The sequence below is a fragment of the Gobius niger genome (assembly GCF_951799975.1).
Source record: "Gobius niger genome assembly, chromosome: 19".
In the NCBI taxonomy this organism is placed as follows: Eukaryota; Metazoa; Chordata; class Actinopteri; order Gobiiformes; family Gobiidae; genus Gobius; species Gobius niger.
Window position 1 is genome coordinate 717165 of NC_136870.1, and position 25026 is coordinate 742190.

The following is a 25026-nucleotide window of genomic DNA, read 5'->3' on the forward strand; positions in this document are numbered from 1 at the left end:
ATGATATTTTTATTAATTTATCCCAAAAATATGAATATGTGTGGTGGTGGGAGGCTCACCCCTGACCGGCCCAGTGGCCAATGACAAACCACAAATCTCCCCTAGTGTAAAAAGTATTGCAAGAGCCCTGCTGTGAGCACCACTGACTGTGAAAGAGGATTTTCTCAGATGAACAACATAATAACAAGCCAACATGGTTAATAAGTAATGCTTCAGCACTCATGTTCATTTCTTTGGTTGAAGAAGAAATGGGTTCTTCTTAGACGTAGGATTGCAGACCACATGCCTGCCCAGAGAGGAGCTTAATGTATTATAGAAACAAATAAAATAAGTGGATCTGGCAAAAGCAGAATTTGTTCATTTAGTAAATCACACAAACCCCCAATCATATATGATTGCTAAAACCTGCTAAAGGATGTCTAAAAATAACTCAAGGCCTTAAAAATATTGGAAAATATAATAATTACAGTATCAAATACCTTGTATTGTGCAGTATGAATACTATATACTATTCAGAACCAATGACTACATGTTAGTACATAAGTACATAAATATAAAATGTATCCTACTGCTTGTTAAAGGTTAGAGTTCCCTCACCTCCCAAATCCCACTTTAACCAGTGCCTGTGACTTACTTACTTACTTTTGTGTCTCTCAAAATCCCCATCTGATAAAATAGGGAAATGGTCAAATTTGTAGCCTTTTTTTTAGAATAAAACATTTTAAAAGTCATGACCTGAATTTCACATTCTGTATTGTAAAGGGTGAGTGTGAATATTTCTCCGAGGCTGAGTAAATAGTGTATATATATATATATATTTTTCACTTCTGACTACTGAAAATACATTTCATTAGGCATGTCTTCACCAAATATAAGAAACCCCCAAAGTTACAACAAAAAGAGATGATCCCTTGTTTCTTTACCTCATGATCTCTTGCAAAGCTTATCCTTCCATTCGAGGTGCACCAGCATGCACCAAAGCTTCACTAACAGCCTGCTCTATTTCTTTATCGGTTTTCGATCTTTGAAGAATTTTCAAACCAACACAGTGTAAGAGAATGACCTAGATGTGTGTGAGATGATTATCGAATACCTGCACCCGACTTTAAACAGTTAACTCTGCACAATGAATCCTTTAAAATTCAAAATCTAAATACACATATTATCTCCAGGAAAAAAGGCAAGCTATGATCAAGTGAAAGCCAAGCCATCATGCAACCTGTTGACCTTCTGTCCGAGTTCTGCGCTCCTCCTCGGACAGGTTGGCATACGACTAATTTGTGTAAATTACACTCTTTCCTTTGTCTGGAACTTTTCCCTCCATTCTATATTAACCTCAGGCGAGCTGCCAAAAGCGACAGCAGAGAAACAGCTTTTACCAGTTATGAATAAATTAGGCCACTAAATAAATATGTAAATTCATTTTGTTGGGAAAAAAAAAAAAAACAATGTCCTAAACAGACCAGAACAAATGAGGTTGCCAGTTCCATTGTTACATGCAGTATATTATCAGCATAATACATTTAGGCATCTGGCTGCTGTTATTTATGCTACTATAAAAATGTGTTAAGGAGAGGAAAATTATAATCCATATAATTAATTGTTCGGTGCAACTTTCAGGTTTGGAGACAGTTTTCTCTCTAGGCATGGGGCTTTCACTAATCCTCACATTTAAGGTGCATTATGCAACTTTTTATGCAAAAATAAAAAATGGTTATTTCTGCTGAATTGACATTTTTTGTGACCCAATGGCTGTATGAGTGGTCAGCATGACGCCTTTACTTTCGGGGATCAATTGTTTTCAAGGTGTTCTGGTGAGAGCAGTGAAAACCTAACAGAAAGTCCACAAACGATTGGTCCTGGAGCATCATAGAGGCCACTGTGTTGGAAAGTAAAGGCGTCATACATACTTTGAGTCACAAACGGTCAAATACGCGCAAATATAAAGTTTTTTCTTTCACATAAAAAAGTTGCATAATGCAGCTTTAAGCAGAATGACCTTCACCTACAGGGGACTCACCAGACGACTTCTCTCACAATGCAAGAAGTTCAGTCGTAAAGACGGAGAGTATCAACGAAAGGGAAATGGACACTTTAAACTCAAGCCTATTAGTAAAACAAGGAAAGGTTTTGGTGTGTCTGTGTGCGGTGTCAAACTGCGGAACCGTCTGCAGGATAAGCACAAGCAATCGAAAAGTATTCACACATTCAAGTCAATGCATAAACAACTCGTAATAAGATAAGATAATAAGATAATCCTTTTATTGATCTCATAAAGGAGAAATTCACTTGTTACAGTCGGCGTTCAAGAAGATCACTCAGAGTTAATAAAGTGCAGCTGATACAGAGATTATTGCACATGTTACTTCACAGTCTTATTGCACAGTCTGACAGCAGTGGGGATGAAGGCTTTGCGGTAGCGCTCCGTCCTGCACTGAGGGTGTCTCAGTCTGCCACTGAGAGAGCTGCTCAGCTCTTCTACAGTCCCGTGCAGTGGGTGGGAGGTGTTGTCCATGATGGAGGTGAGCTTGGCTAACACCCTCCTGTCCCTCACCTCCTCCACAGAGTCCAGGGGGCAGCCCAGGACGGAGCTGGCCCTCCTGACCAGCTTGTTCAGTCTGTTCTTGTCCCGCTCTGTGCTGCCCGGGGCCCAGCACACGGCAGCGTAGTGGAGAGCAGAGGCGACCACAGAGTCATAAAAAGTCCTGACTCTGAAGGACCTCAGTCTCCTCAGAAGGTGGAGGCGACTTTGGCCCTTCTTGTACAGGGCGTTGGTGTTGTGGGACCAGTCCAGTTTATTGTTGAGGTGAACACCCAGGTACTTGAAACTGTCCACCTCCTCAATGTCCTCCCCCTGGATGTTCAGCGGTGTGTGCGGTAGTGGCTTCCTCGTGAAGTCGATCACCATCTCCTTCGTCTTACTGATGTTCAAGCACAGGTGGCTGCGCTCACACCAGTCCACAAAGTCCATGATGACTGACCGGTTCTCCAGGTCGTTCCCCTTAGACACACAGCCCACGATGGCGGAGTCGTTGAAGAACTTCTGGAGATGACAGCTGTCCGTGTTGTATGTGAAGTCCGATGTGTAGATGGTGAAGAGAAACGGTGAGAGGACGGTGCCCTGTGGGGCCCCGGTGCTGCAGACGACCACCTCAGACTCACAGCTGCGCAGCCGCACATACTGTGGTCGGTCCGTGAGGTAGTCGATGGTCCATGCGGTGAGATGTTCATCCACTCCCGCGTCCTCCAGCTTCCCCCGCAGCAGTAATTGCAAAGTATGAAATTGAGGAAGAAATGTAAAAGCTCATATGGATTATTGTCATTGAATTTTGTGCATACTGTATGTTTTCGTCTATTCTGGGTGTAGACTGTTTATAATTGATACAAAAAAAGATTCATTGGAAAGACTCAGGAACGCAAGCAGGAATTACAATTTGCATCCAATTACATATATATATATATATATATATATATATATATATAGGTATATATATGTATATATATATATATATATATATATATATATATATATATATATATATATATATATATATATATATATACGTATATATATATATATATATATATATATATATATATATATATATATATATATATATATATGTTTTTTTTTCTGTGTATTTCTCAAGCCGGAACACCCGAGCCAGAACCTTTCTGTTTCTGGTACGCCCGTATATCTGACGCACATCCTCCCACAACAGCAAAGGAAGGATACTCTTCACTCAGCCCGTTGGGGACTCAGTTTAGTTTTAAAAAAACGTCCTGATGGGACGATAGACAGCTGTACTGCTGTGTGCAGGTTGTGTTCAAAAGAGTTCTCCTTCCACTGCAGTTACTCTGAAATACCATCTCAATGTAAAACATGTTGGACAAACACAGAGACGTCCTCCATGCTAGTGTTAGCGTTCAGCCTCAAATACAGAGACGTCCTCGATGCTAATGTTAGCATTAGCCTTAAACACAGAGACGTCCTCGATGCTAATGTTAGCGTTCAGCCTCAAACACAGAGACGTCCTCGATGCTAATGTTAGCGTTCAGCCTCAAACACAGAGACGTCCTCGATGCTAATGTTAGCATTAGCCTTAAACACAGAGACGTCCTCGATGCTAATGTTAGCGTTCAGCCTCAAACACAGAGACGTCCTCCATGCTAATGTTAGCGTTCAGCCTCAAACACAGACACGTCCTCCATGCTAATGTTAGCGTTTGCCTCAAACACAGAGACGTCCTCCATGCTAATGTTAGCGTTAGCCTCAAACACAGAGACGTCCTCCATGCTAATGTTAGCGTTCAGCCTCAAACACAGAGACGTCCTCCATGCTAATGTTAGCGTTCAGCCTCAAACACAGAGACGTCCTCCATGCTAATGTTAGCCTTCAGCCTCAAATACAGAGACGTCCTCGATGCTAATGTTAGCATTAGCCTTAAACACAGAGACGTCCTCGATGCTAATGTTAGCGTTCAGCCTCAAACACAGAGACGTCCTCCATGCTAATGTTAGCGTTCAGCCTCAAACACAGAGACGTCCTCCATGCTAATGTTAGCGTTCAGCCTCAAACACAGACACGTCCTCCATGCTAATGTTAGCGTTTGCCTCAAACACAGAGACGTCCTCCATGCTAATGTTAGCGTTAGCCTCAAACACAGAGACGTCCTCCATGCTAATATTAGCGTTAGCCTCAAACACAGACACGTCCTCCATGCTAATGTTAGCGTTAGCCTCAAACACAGAGACGTCCTCCATGCTAGTGTTAGCGTTAGCCTCAAACACAGAGACGTCCTCCATGCTAATGTTAGCGTTAGCCTCAAACACAGAGACGTCCTCCATGCTAATATTAGCGTTAGCCTCAAACACAGACACGTCCTCCATGCTAATGTTAGCGTTTGCCTCAAACACAGAGGAGTGATTATCTCCCCATATTTACCACTTACAATGCAGATTGCCAAAGTAGGAAATCAAACAATAATTCTTACTGGAAGAGAGTCAAGACAATTGATGCCTTAAATGCACTCAAAAATGACTTGGTGAATCATAATTGGAATGATCTTTATAGTACCAATGATGTTGATACAGCTTATCAGTTATTTCTGAGTTACTTAATTTTTTTTTACGACAAAAATTGCCCTTTGAAACAAATGAATTACAATGCAAAACGTAGAAATGATCCATGGATTACTAACGGAATAAAAAATGCTTGTAAGAAAAAAAATAAGCTATATCGTGACAAGATCAACGGAGGCCGAAAGCAGGTATAAAAAATACAAAAGTAAATAAACATTTATAATTCGGGATGCTAAGAAAGAACATTACTATAAAATACTTGCAAAGAGTAGAAATAATGTACAGAGTATGTGGGGTATTTTAAATAATATAATAAAAAATCAGGCTACCTGTAAGAAAAATGTACCTCAGTAATGTCAAAGTTAATGAGGAAAGTCTTGATGACATGGATGATGTCGTAAATAAATTCAATGAGTACTTTGTAAACATTGGTCCGCAGCTAGCCTCTAAAATATCTTGTGCTGAAACTCCTGATAATACTTTGATTAATAGAAACCAGAGTTCCATGTTTCTCTCGTGTAAACGAGAATGAGGTCATTAGTACAGGTTTGAAATGTCAAACAAAAGTATCAACCGATTGTGATGAATTAGATATGAAAACACTCAAATGGGTTATTTCTGCAATTTCAAAACCTTTAACTTATATTTGTAATTTGTCATTCGAATCTGGTGTATTTCCAAATAACATGAAAACAGCCAAGGTTATTCCTATATTTAAACATGGTAACAAACACCTCTTCACAAACTACTGACCCATCTCACTCCTCCCACAGTTCTCAAAAATCATAGAAAAACTATTTGATACAAGACTGGACTTATTCCTACAAAAGCACACTACAATTACTGACAATCAATATGGTTTCAGGAAAAACCGATCGACATCCCTGGCAATAATTGATACAGTTGAAGACATAACAAATTCCATTGACTCCAAAAAACATGTAGCCGGGTTATTTATTGATTTGACAAAAGCTTTTGACACTATAGATCATCATATTTTAGTAAATAAATTAGAGAGATACGGTATCAGAGGAGTTGCTTTAAATTGGATCAAAAGTTATTTATGTAATCGTCAACAGTTTGTGAAGATGGGTAATCATACATCTGCACGCTTGAACGTTGCTTGTGGTGTCCCCCAGGGGTCAGTGTTGGGCCCTAAACTGTTTAACTTGTACATCAATGATTTATGTTGGTCCTCTTCACAGATGACACCAACATGTTTTGTTCTGGTGATAACCTTGATCAACTAATAGAAGTAATAAGCGTAGAATAAAAAAAAAAAAAATAATCATGATTTGATTCTAACAAACTCACCCTAAATTTAAGTAAAACTAAATTAATGATATTTGGTCGGCGAAGTAAGAAATTAAACGCACAATTGCAAATAAATGGATCAGTTATTGAAATTGTGAAAAAAAAAAAATTCTTGGAGTAATAATTGATGATGAAATTCGATGGAAAGGTCATATAGAACATATTGGGAACAAGATATCAAGAAACATTTCTATAATGCAGAAGTCAAAGTACCTTTTAGATCATAAATCACTTCATATATTGTATTGTTCCCTGGTATTACCCTATCTAAGCTATTGTGCTGAGAGTTGGGGAAATAATTACAAAAGTTCACTGATTTCATTAATTTGTCTACAAAAAAGAGCCATGAGAATTATCAACAAATCTGGAATAAAAAGTCATTAAACTCACTGACCTTGTAGATTATCAAACAGCCCAAATAATGTTCAGAGTACAGCAGAATACTTTACCAAACAACATACAAACACATTTTCTCACACAACAAAATGTGTACAGCCTCAGGAGTGCTGATGACCATAAATGTACAAACGTTCAAATCAACTATGAAAAAGTTTTTGTGATTCCATTACTGGTGCCAAATTATGGAATGATTTCAGCTCAGATCTAAAACTGTGCTCAAGCATGAATAAGTTTAAGAAGAAATATAAAGAAAACATTTTTTTGAAATATGAGACAACAGAACTTACAGATTACAAGTGATTCTTCTCATGTATGTGCCTTGTTACTATTGCTACTTAGCAATAGTACTCAAACAGTTTTGAGTAACTATGTAGGAACAGGAAAATTATGTTATCAATCAATCAATCTGTTATAATAGGGGGTGGGGTTAAATAAGTTTAACTTCTCCTCTTTGGGAGATGTTATTTTGACTCTAATATAGTAATTTATTCATCTTAACACACTTTAAGACTTTACTTATGTCTTCACAACCCCAGGGTCTAAAACAGTATTTAATTCAACGCTAGTGCTTATCACATTCTGCACTGCTTTCCCAGAGCTGTGTTGAGTAACAGTTTTCTCCTCAGTTGACAAGTCGCTGTTTCCGAAAACAAGCGCTCATTTCCTTAAACACAGCTCAACATTTTCTTTATTAAGACTCCGTTTTCAAAGTGCTGCGCTCTTTGCTATTAAAAGGGGAGGCTGTTGTTAAAACTTGCAAACGTAAGACACTAAATACTGTTCTGTCAGTGTGTTTGATGTGAAACTCCAGAGACACAAATGAAGATACAAGAGAATAACTCTTCTAAAGACACAAAGCAAATTTCTTTCTCAGTGTCATTAATATGAAAGACGAGGAATAACATGATTCTACAGCACAATATACTGTAAATATACAATATACTGTAATCTGTCTCTTCTGTCAGCGTATTTACTCTCACGGACAATTAATAAGTAAAAAAAACAACTCCCAGGCCTCTGTTAGAGGAAAAAGAGACCACCCGCGGAGGGTGAAGAAGAGTATATATATATATATATATATATATATAAAAATTAGTGGTGGGCCGTTATCGGCGTTAACGTGCTTGTGTTAACGCGAGACTCTTATCGGGCGATAAAGAAAATATCGCCGTTAATCTATTCTCAAAGCTGGGTTGGGAGCTGGGTCTATACTCTGCTATGATGACATTCACGTGATATTTTATGGTCAGCACACATTACACGACTTTTACACAGGAGAAATGTGAGTGAATATAGCGTCTCCAAAGCAACACACAGAAGCAGCGGCCAATGACAGAGTGAAAAAAGACAGAAAAACACAGCAGCGCCTCCCTCTTTCAAAACAGCGACATAAACAACTCATTTCACGAAACAGCGCAACTTTATCACCAAGAGTTCACGAGAGCCTTTTCCAGTGACATTTCAACCGTGAGCAGAGTTTAACCGCAGCACTTACGGAGTTTGGAGACGAACTTTCCTTTTCTCCGAGTCCGTTAGCTTCTCTTTCTCCGCCCGTCTCCTTTTCTTATCAAATCCAAAGAAATACGTCCCACATCTTCGTGTTGTCGACGTTTATCTCCATTTTGACAGAACTATCTCCAGGTTGAAGCTCGTAGTAGCTGCAGCTGCTGTAGCAGCATGAGCTGTGTTGTTGTGTTGTGATCACGTGACACTGTTGACACTGTTGACCAATCAGGAGACGCGCACATGTTTCCCACGCTCACAAACAGAGGCCTGTATTTTCTGATCTGGTAAGATGGCCCACATTACCCGTAAATAAATACTTGGGGACTCCTGCCACAACTGCCCCATGTTCTTTAGCAGGTCATAGTTGCAGAAGAGGAGATTTAGTTTGTCACAAAGCTACTGACTGTAAACAGTTCATCAGGACCTCTTATGTAGTCGGCCTACACTTCAAAATGAATGTTTAACTGAATAAACAGTTAGTAAACACAACCTCTACCGTTGGCCTGGGAGCTTGAGGGTTCTGCGCAGTATCTTTGCAGTTCCTAGAACTGCACTTTTCTGGACCAAGATGTCTGATGTATTTCCTGGGATCTGCTGGAGCCACTCCTCCAGTTTGGGGGTCACTGCCCCGAGTGCCCCAACGACCACGGGCACCACTGATGCCTTCACCCTCCAGGTTTTCTCCAGCTCTTCTCTGAGCCCCTGGTATTTCTCTAGTTTCTCGTGTTTCTTTTTCCTGATGTTGAAGTCTTGGTATTGCTATGTCGACCACAACGGCTCCTCTGCTCTTTGTCACCACCACAATGTCCGGTTGGTTCATCACCATTCTGTCCGTCTGTATCTGGAAGTCCCACAGGATCTTGGCTCGGTCATTCTCGACCACCTTTGGAGGTGTTTCCCACTTTTTGTAGAGGAGGTGACTGATGGTGGCCCCGTTCCTGAGTCGGTATCCATAGCCAGTCTTGTTGATTATTTGGCTGAGGGGGTTCAGACCTATGCAGAACAGCAGTGGGGACAGGGCGTCTCCTTGTGGCTTGCCATTGGCTTCAAGGGTGGTTTTCCACAACCTCATCGAGTTTGCAATGAAGGCTCTTAGAGTCCTGTTGATGTTGTATAGCTCCAGGCATTCAATGATCCAAGTATGTGGCATTGAGTCGTAGGCTTTCTTGTAATCAATCCAGGCAGTGCTCAGGTTAGTGTGTCGGGTTCTGCAGTCTCGAGCGACTGTTCTGTCTACCAGGAGCTGGTGTTTGGCACCTCTGGTATCTTTACCGATTCCCTTCTGAGCTGTGCTCATGTATTGATCCATGTGCCTGCTTATCTTAGCCGCTATGGTGCCGGACATGAGCTTCCACGTTGTGGAGAGGCAGGTTATTGGGCGATAGTTGGATGGGACTGTACCTTTTGAGGGATCCTTCAGGATCAGGATTGTGCGCCCTTCGTTTAACTATTCAGGGTGATTCCCATCCCTCAGAAGCTGGTTCATTTGTGCTGCCAAGCGCTCATGGAGAGCCGTGAGTTTCTTAAGCCAGTAGGCGTGTATCATGTCAGGGCCTGGTGCTGTCCAGTTTTTCATACCTGAAGCTCTTTCTTGGACGTCTGCCACTGTGATGGTAACTGGATTCTGTTCAGGGAGGTTGCTGCGGTCCTCTCTGTGGTCCTTTCTGTGGTCCTCTCTGTGGTCCTCTCTGTGGTCCTCTCTCAGAGCCACCAGCCACTGTGCATCACTGTTGTGTGCTGCCTCCTTCTCCCATATGCCTTTCCGGTACTGTTCAGTTTCCAGCCTTGGTGGGTCTGCTCTGTTATTGTTACACTTTCGCTGGTTGAGTTGCGAACAGACGATTTACTCATCTGGCTTCGTTGTCTCTCTCTCTCAGAGACAGAATGGTAATGGCGTTAGTTTTTAGTTTTTTTTAAACTAAAAATCACACCAGACTAAAAATCACACCAGACAAGAGCCCAGGTGTAGACTGTGCCAAGAGGCCAATGAGACAATCCAGCTTTACATAACTGCAGGGTGTAAGATGCTGGCAGGGAAAGCTTACATGGAGCGCCAAAACCAAGTGGCTGGTATAGTGTACAGGAACATCTGTGCAGAGTATGGGCTGGAAACCCCAAGGTCAAAGTGGGAAACACCTCCAAAGGTGGTGGAGAATGACCGAGCCAAGATCCTGTGGGACGTCCAGATCCAGACGGACAGAATGGTAATGAACCAACCGGACATTGTGGTGGTGACAAAGAGCAGAGGAGCCGCTGTGGTCGACATAGCAATACCAAGACTTCAACATCAGGAAAAAGGAACACGAGACACTAGAGAAATACCAGGGGCTCAGAGAAGAGCTGGAGAAAACCTGGAGGGTGAAGGCATCAGTGGTGCCCGTGGTCGTTGGGGCACTCGGGGCAGTGACCCCCAAACTGGAGGAGTGGCTCCAGCAGATCCCAGGAAATACATCAGACATCTCAGTCCAGAAAAGTGCAGTTCTAGGAACTGCAAAGATACTGCGCAGAACCCTCAAGCTCCCAGGCCGACGGTAGAGGACCCGAGCAGGAGGAGAAAGAGACCACCCGCAGAGAGTTATTATTATTTTATTTTTTTATATATATATATATTTCGCCTTGTTTTTTGGGGTGTTCAAAGCTCAATAAACCAGGCTGGTAATTAGATATAAACAATTTATTGAAGGTTCTTTCGGATGTTTTTTTTTTTACTCCATGAATGTAAAGTCTGGTGTCAAGATGTAATTGCAAGACTGCAATGAAAACCTACTTTTGAAAAAAACAGGCCATACAATTTTGAGAGAAAACCAATTGCTCTGCTTTAGGACCGCGACGCTAGAGGCCGACATTGCTGCAGTACCTCGATATGTGGGTGGAAAAACAAGCTAGCTTTCCATTAGAAAGCATTGCACTTTACACACGTTTTAAGGAACTCGAAAACCTGGTTTCTATTTTAGTTTTAACTTTCTACAGCTAGATTGTGCTCCTGTGATAACACTGGGTTAGTTACAATTAAAGAAACCAGGCTGTTTTTTGTAAGAAACATTTTAGAAATCTTAAATTAATGAGGGCCGGACTTTGACTGACAGCCGTTAGCATTAGAGCTAACGGCGCGGACGCAGGTACAACCAAACTATGTGCCCCACGAGGGCTGAGTCTACGGTGACGATCCCGCCCTTATGCCCTTTTTAGGAACATGCTCCGTCACAGCAGGGTGGGAGGAGTCTGTAAATTCGCCATGATTTCCCTTTTGAACGTGGTCATTTTGGTAAAAGGGGAGGAGTGAGGAGAAGCTGTCTATTAATTCTACAGTATATGGAGAAAACGAGCGAAAAATCTCAACGTTGACCACAGCATGAAAAATCAATGTTTTCACCTGCCGTGTCTGACTGAAACAACATTGTGAGTTTAGAAAGCAAGTTGATGAACTAATGTGCCGGTACCACGGTTCACAATGATAACACTGCCTATTGTGGTGGAATCTGTCTGTGAAAAGCTTGACTCAACCTGTCCACCTTCATCCCAACTTTTCGACATAAATCAATTTATTGAAACACTAATACTTTATTTAACATGACACTTGACTAAAACCTTTTTGAGTTTTCAACTACACCTGGACTAAAACTATTGCGTATTGAAATGACTCATATGTGACAAAGACTAAAAAGCATTTTCTAGAGTAGACTAAAACTAAGGGAGCTGCCAAAAGACATCACCGCTAATAAGAGGCTGTCCACCTACTCATTCCATCCACGTTTGTTTGAGCTCCATCCCCCCCTCGACCAAACAGAAACTCTTTTTCTCCGTCCAGGAGAAAAAGGACTTATTTCAGCCGCTGGTCGCCCTCTTGCATCAGAAAATGACTGGAAAATTAGCGACAAAACAAGCTATCAGAAGAGACAAGTTGAGGCCATTCTCTGCCAAACTGTCTTCTTTGAGCTTTTAACCATGTTGGAATGTTGTTCTCTCATGAAAAACACTGCTCCAGTTAAGTTTTGTTTCAAGCATATTTGGTCTGTCTTCTTCTCGTAACACTTGCCCCTTTCCTGCTTTCTTTGTAGCAGAACCAGAGGTGGACATTAACAAAGTAAATTTACTCAAAATTACAGTTTTTGTACCTTGCTTGAGTAGCATTTGTCAAGAAATTTTACTTTGAATCCACTACATTTGAAAGATAAATATAATACTGAGACTGAGATATAGCCTCTTAGTTGGCTCTGTGGCAGTTGGACGAATTTGTCTGGGTAGCCAGCACAGACCAATTGGGACCATGCATCTGCCGGAAAGATTACCTGGACAGAACTATGGAAGTCTGAACCCGCAAGATTTAAGTTCCTGATCCAGTCGTGTATGATGTCCTTCCAAGTCCATGGTTCCCTAGAGCACATCCTGAGCTGCTGCCCTGAAGCACTAGGAGGGTGGAGGTACACGTGGCATCATAACCAGGTATTGAAGGCAGTAGTGGACACCATCTGCACCGGAATACGGCAGTCGAAACATCAGTTCCCAGTGAGGCACAACATCTCCTTTGTCAGGGCAGGGGAGAAACCCCGGGGGGAACCTGAGGCCACAACTGGACTGCTAGCCATGGCCCGCAACTGGCAGTTGCATGTGGACCTTGGGAGGCAGTTAAAGTTCCCAGAGCACATCGCAAGGACGTCACTGAGGCCAGATCTGGTCTTAACATCTGACTCAACAAAGGAAGTATTGGAGCTTACAGTCCCCTGGGAGGACAGGATGGAGGTGGCTTATGAAAGGAAGAAGGCGAAATATCTTGAGCTGGTTGAAGCATGAAGAAGGAGTGGATGGAGGGCCCACTGTGAACCAATAGAAGTGGACTGCAGGGGCTTTCTAAGTCAAACTGTGCCTCGGGCATTCTCGCTCCTTGGTATCAGAGGGTTGCTTGAGAGAAGAACCACAAGAAACATCAATGAGGCCGCGGAAAAAGCCTCTAGGTGGCTGTGGATCAACAGGGGAGGCACATGGAGTAGCATGCTGCTTGGACACAAACCGGGACCTGATCAACCCCGGTTGGATCGCCCAGGTGAGGGTGTCTGAAGATCAAAGACCCGAAAAACCCTATGACACTGGGTCCTTCACTGAAGATGTGTCTACTTTCTTCTCCACTACGTTAGACTACAAACTAAAACGTAAAGTGTTGTCTCATGATGCACACTCCACAACAATAGGTGGCGCTGTGCAGCTGTGCAGTCATTAGTCATTATGACACAGACTAATGACAACAAAAAAAGGTTTGTCCTTGACGTGTTGCAGTACAGGTGGCGGATTCTGGTGCGGTCTTTATATTACTGAAGCCACAAAAGACTTATTTTAACTTATTTGCAATTTGAATAGTAGCATTAATAGCATGAATAAGTACTAATTAGCATTATTAAGTAACATTTACTTATATTGAGTGGTATTTGAGCAGTAGTATCTGTGCTTCTATGCAAGTAATGAATGAAATCAAGTATTCCGGGGAAAAAAGTTAGCTCAAAACGAAAGCTAAAAACACAGGTAGCTATTGCCAAACATGCTAACAGTTTGTTTTCATTGCAAGTTGGAATTCATATTATTATTTGGGTCACGGCTTGTTTTTCAAGTGGGTTCTGAAGTTGCGGCAATTGAAAACTGGTGATGCAGCAGCAACAGTTTGAAAAAGAAAGAAAGAATATATATATGGCGAGACTGCAGATGAATAGGGACTTTTTCTCTTTTGAGATATCAATTTGAAACTTTTACAGTGACATATATATGGATTTCATACAACCTAATATTAACATGGATAGAAGAAAGTTTTTGTGGTACAAAGCTCAATAAATCAATCAAGGAAATAGATACTGAAGAGCCTCTAGAAAAACAACCTTCAAAATATTGAGGCTAGAAAGTTTGGAGTCAGTAGGTGCTACTAAAGTGGACATTTGTGGGGTGATTTAGTAAGAAAGTAAAAAGCGAGTGCAACCTGGGAAATAGCATATAGCAGCTAATTTACCATTTGACATTGCGTGTATTGCAGCACCAGGGCTACAAACCTGATTTGAGAATGCTGCGTGAGAAAGAAATGGGCAAATGACTCGCCTGCTGATTCACTTTTGCACGTGCTACTCATTTTGCACATGAGCCCCTTGGTTGCAAGAGTGTAAGCAAATGACCATATTTGGATTACAGAGGCTGCGTCCGAAACCATCAAATTATAGCCTCTATGTCCTAACCCTAGCTCCTGATACTTAACCTTGCATGGGGTCAACTGTTAGATCTCTATGCAGTTAGTGAACCTTTGCTTCAGCAGCATTTGCTCAATTCGACCGTCCTTACCCAGGGGAAGGGGAAGTGACATCACCAACAACATTGTGTTCAAATAAAGACATTTAAGGAAAGAAAAAAAGAAAAGTACTGATGAGCCATCACATTTGGCTAAACCTTTGGTTAAAGTGGCTATGATTGAGGCTCCTTTTCCTAACTCCTTCCTAACTGACCGCCCAATTCGGAAGCATCTTGTCATGGTGGACGCTGATGCACATGCGGTTCGGCGTAAGACCTCTTACCAATCTGCTTGTTTCGGAAGGGGCCAGAGGCTTGGGATTTCCTGACAAAAAACATAGCACATGTCGACAAAACATCTTTACATTAAAACTAAGATGTTAAGGGAGAAGACTAGCCAAAAATCATCAACACTAACCACTTCATGTCTCGCCTAATTGTGACAACTGCAAAACCATCCCATTGTTTTACATCATAAATAAGTCAATTCCATGAATTCCCCATAACTCATAAAGTGGACATTGTTAATGATTTTGAATGTTTTCCCTATCGGACTTGAGCATGACAAGAGCGATATGAATACACAATAAGGCACGTGCTAACTTTTCCACCAAAACGGCACTTCGGAGCTTCATCTCTGTCTTGTGTTCTTAATGGGCGGCAGCGTAGAGTGCTTGTTTACAGAGAGCATTGCATCATGGGCTTTTCCTTTTAGCCACAGTTTGTTTGTAGGATTACATTTTTCAAAAGGCAGTCCCCCTGTTTCGAGTGACTCGGGAATTTGTCACGGCTAAAAGCTATCATTTGTAAAGTCGCCCAAGAGGAAAGTGCTGCACTCTTGTTAAATCTACTTCCCTGTCCGTCCAGTCAAAAGGCACTTTGAGTTTTCTTTCCCATGTAATTATATCAACCAAAGATAATGTCTGTCTTTCATAGCAAGATACTGATTAGTGTAACAGTGTCGAACGGCAAAAAAATGTTTTCATTGTATGTTGGAATTGTTATTTTTAATTGCGTTGAATAAGAAACAACAGTAATATCAACTTTGTTTAATATACAAGACGGGGTAGAGGAGGGAGGGATGGGGAGAGTTCAGCTTTCTGAATAATAATATTTCCCCAATGTTTTCAGTCTCACAATAAATCCATCTTGAAAGGCTTGAGCTGTTCGGTTTGGGCTCAAATCCATCGGTGGATCAGAGATTTGGACCAATCACGTGGCTGTATTGTCATGAGTGGGCGGGTTTTATAATTGCCGATATACAGCAAGCTCTTTTATAGATATCAAATAACAACACGGCGACGACAGGAAAACTCCAGGTGCTGCTACAGACTTGAGACTTTGCTGTGATTGGCTAAAACGAGGTGTGCTTGATCCAATCAGCAGCGAATACCCCAATGAAAGGCTGTCTCTGTCCTATCTCTTCCAGAACAATTTAAAAATAATGATTGATAATGATAATGAATAATAAACAGGTAATAGAATATTATCATTAGCCATATCTAATGGATTACAATTGGTGTGAAGGTTTTGTAAGGGATAATGTATAAAACGCTGGTCATTATAATAAGCACCGACAGGGCGAACTTGTCTTGTTTCGCCCTGAAGGTGCTTATTTTCCCGATAATGACCAGCGTTCTATACATTATCCGCTTATTATACGGCCATTTGCCAACTGAACATACACAACATAAACTTCGTACGCTTTTATGAAGGTCCAAAGGTTTATTTAATGACTTCCACGACAAATTGTTCCCAAAAGTTTGCGCGTTGCTCGGCAACATTTGGCTAGGCTAGAAGCAGCAAGGCTAGTAGCTAGCCTAGCTACTTAGTTGAAGGTGCAGTTGGAGAGGAGGAATGGTGACTTCATGAGCGATTCCCCAACTTCTCTCGCAGTGACGGGACAGAGATAGTGTCGCTACTACGTACGCGCGGAGTGATATGAAAGCACCAACTCCGTTGCCATGGGCAGCGGTCATTATTTTTTTCAGAGGTCCTTTATCAGAAAATAATGACCGGTAGAACGTTGGAAAATCCCATTCAAATCAATGGAGCTTCTACTTACGTTGTGAAGAGCCGTATAATAACAAGAGATAATTTATAATAAAATAATCCCTCTGATCTGTGTCTCAGGGATTGACTATAATTACAAAAGAGTGACCTAAACAAAATGCACAAGGATGTTTTGGGACTCTTCCTTTGGCAGAGTTATGCAATTGCCATGCGAGAACACATTGATATACATTGATCGAAGCAAGGATTAATAATAATAATAATAATAATAATAATAATAATAATAATAATAATAATAATAATAATAATAATAATAATAATAATAATAATAATAATAATAAAGCATCGGTTTTATATAGCGCTTTTCTGGACACTCAAAGACGCTTTACATTGCATTATTCATTCACTCCATACTTGGTGGTAGTAAGCTACTATTGTAGCCACAGCTGCCCTGGGGTAGAGTGACGGAAGCGAGGCAACCAGTCTGTGCCATCGGCCCCTCCGACCACCACCAACCACTCACTCACAAACGGTCTCCCATCCAAGTACCGACCAGGCCCTTCCTGCTTAGCTTCCAAGGTCTGACGGGATTGGGCATCACAAAGGCGGTCTGACCACTTTAAACTGGCCTATCTTACATCTTTCAGACTCCAAATGTTTTTTGGAACTGTGTTATATATCAAATGTATACGTGATCTGTTGAGCTTCTCCTGCTAGCTCTCACCATCAGTCTGACAATGTTTTTCTGCTGCCGAACACATGTTCAGAATGTGTTGACATTACAGTCACAATGATAAACCCATTTCCTCTCACTGCTGTCATTCTCACATATGTTGTCTGCCAGAATAAGAATGCTAGTGGTGGTGGAGCCATTTGGAAATTTCCATTATGAGTAGTCAGTGTATCATATTTCAATGCTTGTATGTCTATCCATCTATCTATCAGAGCTGGTGCCAGCCTTTCTCAGAATCAGAATAGTTTTTATTGCCATTGTTTGTAAACAGTTTCACAAACTAGGATTTTTTCTTGGTGAGACGTGCAATATTAAACAAAAACACATAACACAGAGTTTAGATAAAAATAAGCTATAAACTTTAAACTATAAGGCTTCTGGGGCCAAAAGCAATTTTGCTAAAGGGCCCTACTGTAGCATCCCAAGGCTAATCGACTGAGGGTCAACCTATTTAGTGTGAAAAACAGTTAGTAACTAGAACATTTACTGCGGAATTGTAGGCTACTGCTGCAGAAATTACAAAAATTGCAAAACATTGTCATAAAAATCCGTATTTAGTTGTATCACATTGCATTTATAGTGAGAATCCCCAATCAGTTGTATTCTTCTGCCTTTATTCTGAAAATCCCTACTAAGTTGCATTATACGGCTTTACATGCAAAAATCCCTATTAAGTTGTGTTATAGTGCTCTTATTGTGAAAATCCCTATTAACTTGCATAATTGTTTTGTAATTGCAAAAATCCCTATTTTGTAGCAGAAAGTGTAGAAACTGTTGAAATTGCATAAAACTCTTCACATTGTATAAACTGTTTAAATCACTGACAGACTTCACTGTATCAGAAATCCTATTTAAATGAATGGGGAGCCTTCCCCATACAAATGAATGGTAGAATTCCCAAGCCCGTAGAAAAAAACTGGAAAACTGCAGAACCCTATGTTTTTCTGAAAACTGACAAGTTGCAGAACCTGAAAATGCACAAACTGCAGAAATTGCAAAAGAATAGAAAAAGTTGTAGAAAACCATCAATTTGTGGAAGCCCTATTATAAAGTCAAAGGGAAACATGCGTAACGTTTAGATGTATAACTTGTGGAAATCGCTGAAACTGTGAAAGTTTTGAAAGTTGCAGAAAATTTGGAAAAAAATATAATAATAATAATGAATAAAGTAAAATGCCGTTCTTGCCAAGGCCTCCCCACCTAATTTCTGCAGTGTCTTTTCAACCAGAAATGGAAAAAGTGGTGGTAGGACTGCCTCCATATGCATAAACACTCTTGCCACCAAACCTATTTTATTTGATCAATACACCATGCAATTATTTTTAGTAACACCCCGATTTTATGCGTCACTATCTATAGACCGCCCAAAAGATGTCCCCTCTTTATTAATGAATTCTCAGAGTTTCTATCAATTTTACATAGCTCTTTTAATATGATCATTCAAACCGGTGATTTTAACCTACACTTAGACAACCTCTTAGACCCCATTTCAACCGAGTTTCTGAATGTTCTTAATTTTATGGACTTCACACAACACGTCACGCAGCCAACTCACGAGAAAGGACACAGTCTGGACCTGGTCATCACGTATGACCTGTCCACTACTGTGTCCTCTGTCTCTGACCATTACTGCGTGTTTTTTAATGTCACCGCTTTGATTCAGCGAAAGTCCTCGGCGAAAATTGTGAGGAAACGTAATTTCACCCCTGAAGTGGCTGCAATATTTATTGATGCTTTCAGCAAACTCCTCCAGTGACTTTACCTGCTAACTGTGATTTTATTGTTGACAATTTTAACAGTAAACTACTCACTGCCCTCGATACAGTTGCACCATTCAAACTTAAAAAGATTAATCCTAAACCCCTCCCCCCTGGAGAAACGAGGAGCTAAAACAATTTAAGATAACGATAAATTATCAAATATTCTGTGCTCAACAAAAGACCTACAATACAGCAATAAGAAATGCAAGAAACAACTTCTTTTCCACAATAATCACCAATCATAAAAATAACCCAAGAGTCTTATTCTCAATGATAGAAAATGCTTTAAAGCCTAATTTAAACAAAACTCCTTTTAACCCCACAGACGCCCTCTGTGAGGAGTTTGCAGACACTTCAGAGGGAAGATAGACACTATCAGATGTAATATTGTATCTACCCAAAGTATCACGGTTCTAAATACATCAGAGGGTCTCCTTGTTCCAGAGGAAACACTGGACAGTTTTGTCCTGGTTAATGCTGAGATGCTTGATAAAGTTTTCTCCTCAGTGAGGCCCACCACATGTCTTTTAGACCCGGTCCCAACGCCGTTTTTTAAAAAACATTTTATGGATCTTTTAGAGACGAGCTTCTAAACATGATGAACTGCTCTCTTCAGACGGGGGCCTTCCCTGCTGCCTTTAAAGGAATAGGCCACCGTTTTTACATACAGAGATATGCTCTTACCTCACTTTAGCCGAGTTAATATATCCCCGTCTGGTCTTTGTCCGTGCGCTCACACATACGCAGCCTCTCCCACATGTCACATAGCTCCAAAAAAGCTCACGATAGAAGCTACCAAGCTCTTCCACGTGTTCCCTATTTAAATAAAGTTACGTGAAGCGTTTTCATGCGAAGTATATTTACACAGAAATGTAACGTGTCGATTTTATAAGCAGATAAAAAGGGGGACTATATTGTGAGGCGTAATGATACGAGGAGTAAAACGTCCGTGCAGTAACTCCTAAAGGTTATTGACGGAAGTGAGCGGGGAAGTCTTTAGGAGTTACTGCGCGGTAACCGTGCCACGATAACAACGGCCACACAACATTTTGAGCTGTAAAAAGTGAATGCTAACACTGAGCTGTCCGAAACACCTAAACAGTGGGACTTTTGAGTTGCCCCCACGCTCTCAGTCTTTGTGTTGGCACAACTCCCTTCCATCACCCTCCCGTCTCCGGCGCTAACAGGTCCCTCTGTCCGTCTGGGAGCTAATTAGCAGTTAGCGCGCGCCCCCTCTCCCGTCCTCACCCTCTGATCTGTGGGCCGTTTCATTTTTCAAGATGGCTGCCTCCTCGCGCTCCCCTCGGGCGAGTGGGCGCGCCCGTTGTTTTGGCGGAGGGCTCGGTGGAAGCGGTCCCCTAATTGAGCGCTGGAAGTGCGGCGGTTCTGGCGCGGCGCGGGAGGAAGCCACTCCAGATCTGAGGCGGGAGGGGGAGCAGATGGGGCTCGCGGACCAATTTGCGCAACAAGATTCAGTGGCTGAGGATAAATGGCGAGTGAAGGGGCACTAAAGAAATGTTCTCAGCCAAAAAAAAATAAAAAATAAAAAAAAAGGATACAGAAAGTGAAAAATAAGTGAATCTAATGGATGGCTGATTTTCTCTCATCAAAACAACAAGGGCTGAACTTGTCAATCGTGGCCCATATCCCAGTGCTATGTGAAAGTCTGGGGCACGTACCCTGAGAAATCGTAAAGGAATTGTCAGTATTTTTCAGAGTACTGCAAAGTGGACAACTGGACAGCATGTGTTTGGGATGTAAAAAAAAAGACTTAAAACATTATTTTGGGGTCTCAGCATTGACATACAAATGTCTCTGATAATGATTCTCTAAACATTCTTCATCTGCGCTCATCTGTTCTGCTCATGTGTATTATCTGTCTGCCCATGGTCGGTTGGTTGATCGTGTTTTTTGCTTTTTAAATGTTTTCATTTATTTCACTTCATATCAATGTGCACTAATTGTCTCTGTCTTACATGTTGTCAGCTGCACCTGCACTATGTGCCCAGAACACATTTCCCCAAGAGGGACAATAAAGTTTTGTTCATTCATTTTAATCGGCTTTTCTTTATTTTCAACACTATTTGCCTTGTGTGATTCTCATGGGATTATGTAGGAAACAAAAAGAGGTGAAATAACTCCAAATGTTCTTCCAAATTGCCTCCCTTTATTCTTGGCATTTTCCTCCCTGAGCTTCATAAGGCTGTCACTTGAAATGGTCTAACCGCCCATGTCAAAATGTCAGAAGTAGTTATCAAAGCAAAAGGCGGAATGTATGTGTTCATTCATATATATGGATGACTTCCATGAGAATCTATCAAGTAAAAGTATTGAAATAAAAGAAAAAAACAACATATAAAAAAGCATTTCCGAAGCATTGGAACCATAGAAGAAGAAACAGCTAAATTAAACAGGAATAACCAAAGATTACTCCAAACTGTGTGAATGCAGTGAAACACCTTAACCTGAGCATGATACCTCGAGAGCAAATCTGTGGTGAGTTGTAGATACAGTGAAGGCCAGCTGAAGACGTGACACAGCAGGCATCGTGGCGCGATGGGGAATGTACGGATTAGCATTCCGATAGCGCCCCCGTATATAAGCCATTACTGGATGTAATCACAGCAGCTGTGGGGTCACGACACGCCGAGGAAAAATTCAATCCCAAGGTGCATTAGACATCCCTGTGCCGCGGCGTATTAGGCAAACGTATGGATGAGGCGTACCTTCATGAATATGGAGACGATGACCAGGCCGTTGGGACTCTTGGCGGCTTCGGTGTAGTTTGTGTACAGCTCGTGGTTGTAGTGGATCAGCTGAACCTGGAAGAGAAGAAGAAGAAAATGCTTTAACACATTGAGTGCCGCTCTGTTTTGGGGATTTTTCATGATATTTGTAGCACCACAGCATATGCTATGTCATAGCTATGTATAGCATACTGTTTAATTCTACATGCCTTAGTTCCTGAGAAATCTTAAGCTAAACAAAGGCTAGGTTTGATCAAAATCACAGATTTCTTTCTAGATAATGCGTGTTTTATGCAACACTCTCCTTTCTGACTAACTCCTCTCCTCCTCTCTCCTCTCTGGACGGACACTAATGTTATGTGATGAGGCTAAATGCGTAAATATCTCTGTTTCAAGTCAATTGTCAACGACAACATTGAGTGTTGCCACAGATCGAACATGTGCATTTAAACAGCCTGGCTCTTGGATTGAAGACTTTCACAGGATTTCTCAGCCGTCCTTGGACCAATTTTGACCATTTAAAAACTCAGAGAAATGTTAAAATGTCAACTGTTTTGATCTTTCCATGGGGCTCTTTTTTGTCAAACGTGCTCCAGAGAGCGAGAGAGAAGTGTTGGCTCTATAGCTGTTCGCTAAGCAACATCACGCCCCCTTGAACTAAAAAAGTTAAGAAAAGAAACGCAATAATATATATATAAAATGTCCAGATTGTGACTTTTCACAAGTTTTTGATCTCCAATTATTTCACTTCTGTCAATCACAGAGCTACCAAAATCACACATAAGGTGTATTAGAGTGTCTAGTTTCATCATTTAAAAAAGCAATCCAAAAAGCAAGTTTTTTATGTTTTTGGCACTCAATGTGTTAAATGAACTGTAGTAAAGTCTCTCCCTTTGCTGATCTCGGACACTAATCAGAATCCCACTGCCATCACTTTGACTTGGTTCACGCTCTTCTTATTTTGCAAACTAAGAGTGGCTTTCAGGTTCAATAAGGAGGGGGTGGGGTTTTGATGGTTTACCCTCAAATTTCACTCTCACTCTCTCTTCATTCTGCCTGAGAGCTCGTCGTCTCATTCGAACCCCCGAAACGGCCATCATCACAACGTTCACCTGCAATCGTCATCTTTGCTGGTTTAATAAAGTTTTATTTCCTTCTGTTTTGTGGTTGTGGTCCTTGTGAGTAAATAGTTCTCGTTGCTAATGCATGCTGTGTGGTCAAGTAGAGTAATCAGACAGATGGATGGAGGAGAAGAGGGTCACCTCGTCATTTCGTCAGGTAGCCGACATGAGGTGGTATACAGCTCAGTGTCCACATAATAAAAGCACTACGCGAACATTGTGGTCCGCCTGGCACGCGCAAGTCAGCGAGTTTCTGAAATAAAACTCCTTGCAATTGAACTGATCACTCTTCATAAGCATACACGCTCTTAAACTTTAGAAGCATACAAGCTCTGTCTGCTTATACAAACATATCGCTATCAGATTTGGGAGAGGAGCCGAACTTCCTTTCCCTGACGTAAGCAGAAGAAGACTACTCAACCCAGGCCAACTGTAAAAACCTCTACATTTAAGATAAGATAATCCTTTATTGATCTCACAATGGAGAAATTCACTATGTTACACACTGATTCATGTTTTTGTAGCTTGTTCTGCTGTAGCGAGTCACAGATTCCGCCATTGTAATCTTAGGTGCCGGATCTTCTTTCTCTGCTCTTGTCAGGCGATCCGTGTGGCATCTTCACCTGTCACGGCGGTCCTGCCGTGCCTGCTGAGAGCTGGGGCCATGTAAGCCACTCCAGCCCCTTCCACTTAATCCCTCCGCGAGTGAGAACTGCAGACGCACTTCTGATCCCGCATCGATTCTCGCGGTCCTAAATTGCCGACACGCTGTAGTGAGATGAGGGATTAGATGTGTTGAGAGCTTGTGACATGAGACCGCTGTGTTAGGTATTGATTTGTGATATGTTACTCCCGATTGGCCCACATGGGTTTGAAAATGCATCCTTTTTGCTGCATGTTTCATTCGGTTCGGAAATTGATAGTGCACGTCAATGAGCAGGTCAGGTAGCTTAAGACGTAGCAAGCGCAACCATGACAGTATCTCTTATTAAAGGACAGGCCACCGTTTTCCCATTCTGAGATATGTCCTGACCTGAGTTTAGACGAGTTTATACATACCTGTCTGGTCTTTGTGCGTGCCCTCAGTCACGCAAAAAGACCAAAGATGTTAGCATTTCGCCTCTCCCGATGTATTCCTATGGCTCCAAACGGGTGTGAAGTTGGAAGCGACCACGCTCTTCCATGGGCACAAAGACCAGACAGGTACGTATCAACTCGTCTAAACTCAGATAAGAACAGATCTCAGTATGGAAGAACTGTGTGCCCTCAGTCGCGCAAAACAACCAAAGATGTTGTTAGCATTTGGCCTCTCCCAGCATATTCCTATAGCTCCAAACGGTGTGAAGCTGGAAGCGACCACGCTCTTCCAGGGGCACAAAGACCAAAAAGATACCTGTTACTGACAGGAAATGGGGCAGGCTCTGAAAGTCCATCGCTGTAATGGACTTTCCATTTAAACTTTTTTGCCCTTCTTTAAGTCACTATTGAACACAGACTTGTCATTCTTACCGTCACTCAACATCGTCCTATGTTTTTCCTTATGTTATTTTCATTTCCCCTTATTCTAAATTGATATAGCATGGTATCAATCGTGTGTAATGATAGGCGTCCTCCTCATTGGCGATGTGTTTTCTTCTCGACACAATAGGAGCTGACTCTAAAAGCTCAGCCAGATTGCGAGCACCCCCCACGCAGAACGCGATGGGGGGAAGCCATTGCTCACTTAGTCCACATCCATCCATCTGACGTCCCGATCCATGCACACCTCCTCCTGCTGTTCTAGGGGGACCCCGAGGCGACACCAGGCCAGCTCGGAGACATAGTCCCACCAGCGTGTCCTGGGTCTTCCATGAGGCGACCAGGAGGCACTCAGAATAAATGCCCTAGCCACCTCAGCTGCTCCTTTCGACGTGAAGGAGCAGCGAGCCCCTCAGGGTTAACTGAGCTCTTCACCCGGTCTCGAAGGGTGCGCCCAGCCACCCTGCGAAGGAAACTGCTTTCAGCCGCTTGTATTCGCGATCCTGTCCTTTCGGTCATGACCCAAATCTCATGACCATAGGTGAGAGTGGGAACGTAGATCGATCGGGAAATCG

General features: G+C 41.8%; 1 protein-coding gene across 1 annotated transcript in view; it reads right to left on the reverse strand.

The window, feature by feature from the left end:
• Window positions 1-25026, reverse strand: part of ca10a (carbonic anhydrase Xa) — a 480424-nt gene that overhangs the window by 31560 nt on the left and 423838 nt on the right. Inside the window, exon 5 of the mRNA XM_079577756.1 lies at window positions 21792-21887. Coding sequence (XP_079433882.1) covers window positions 21792-21887 — 96 coding nt within the window. The remainder of the gene's footprint in view (window positions 1-21791; window positions 21888-25026) is intronic.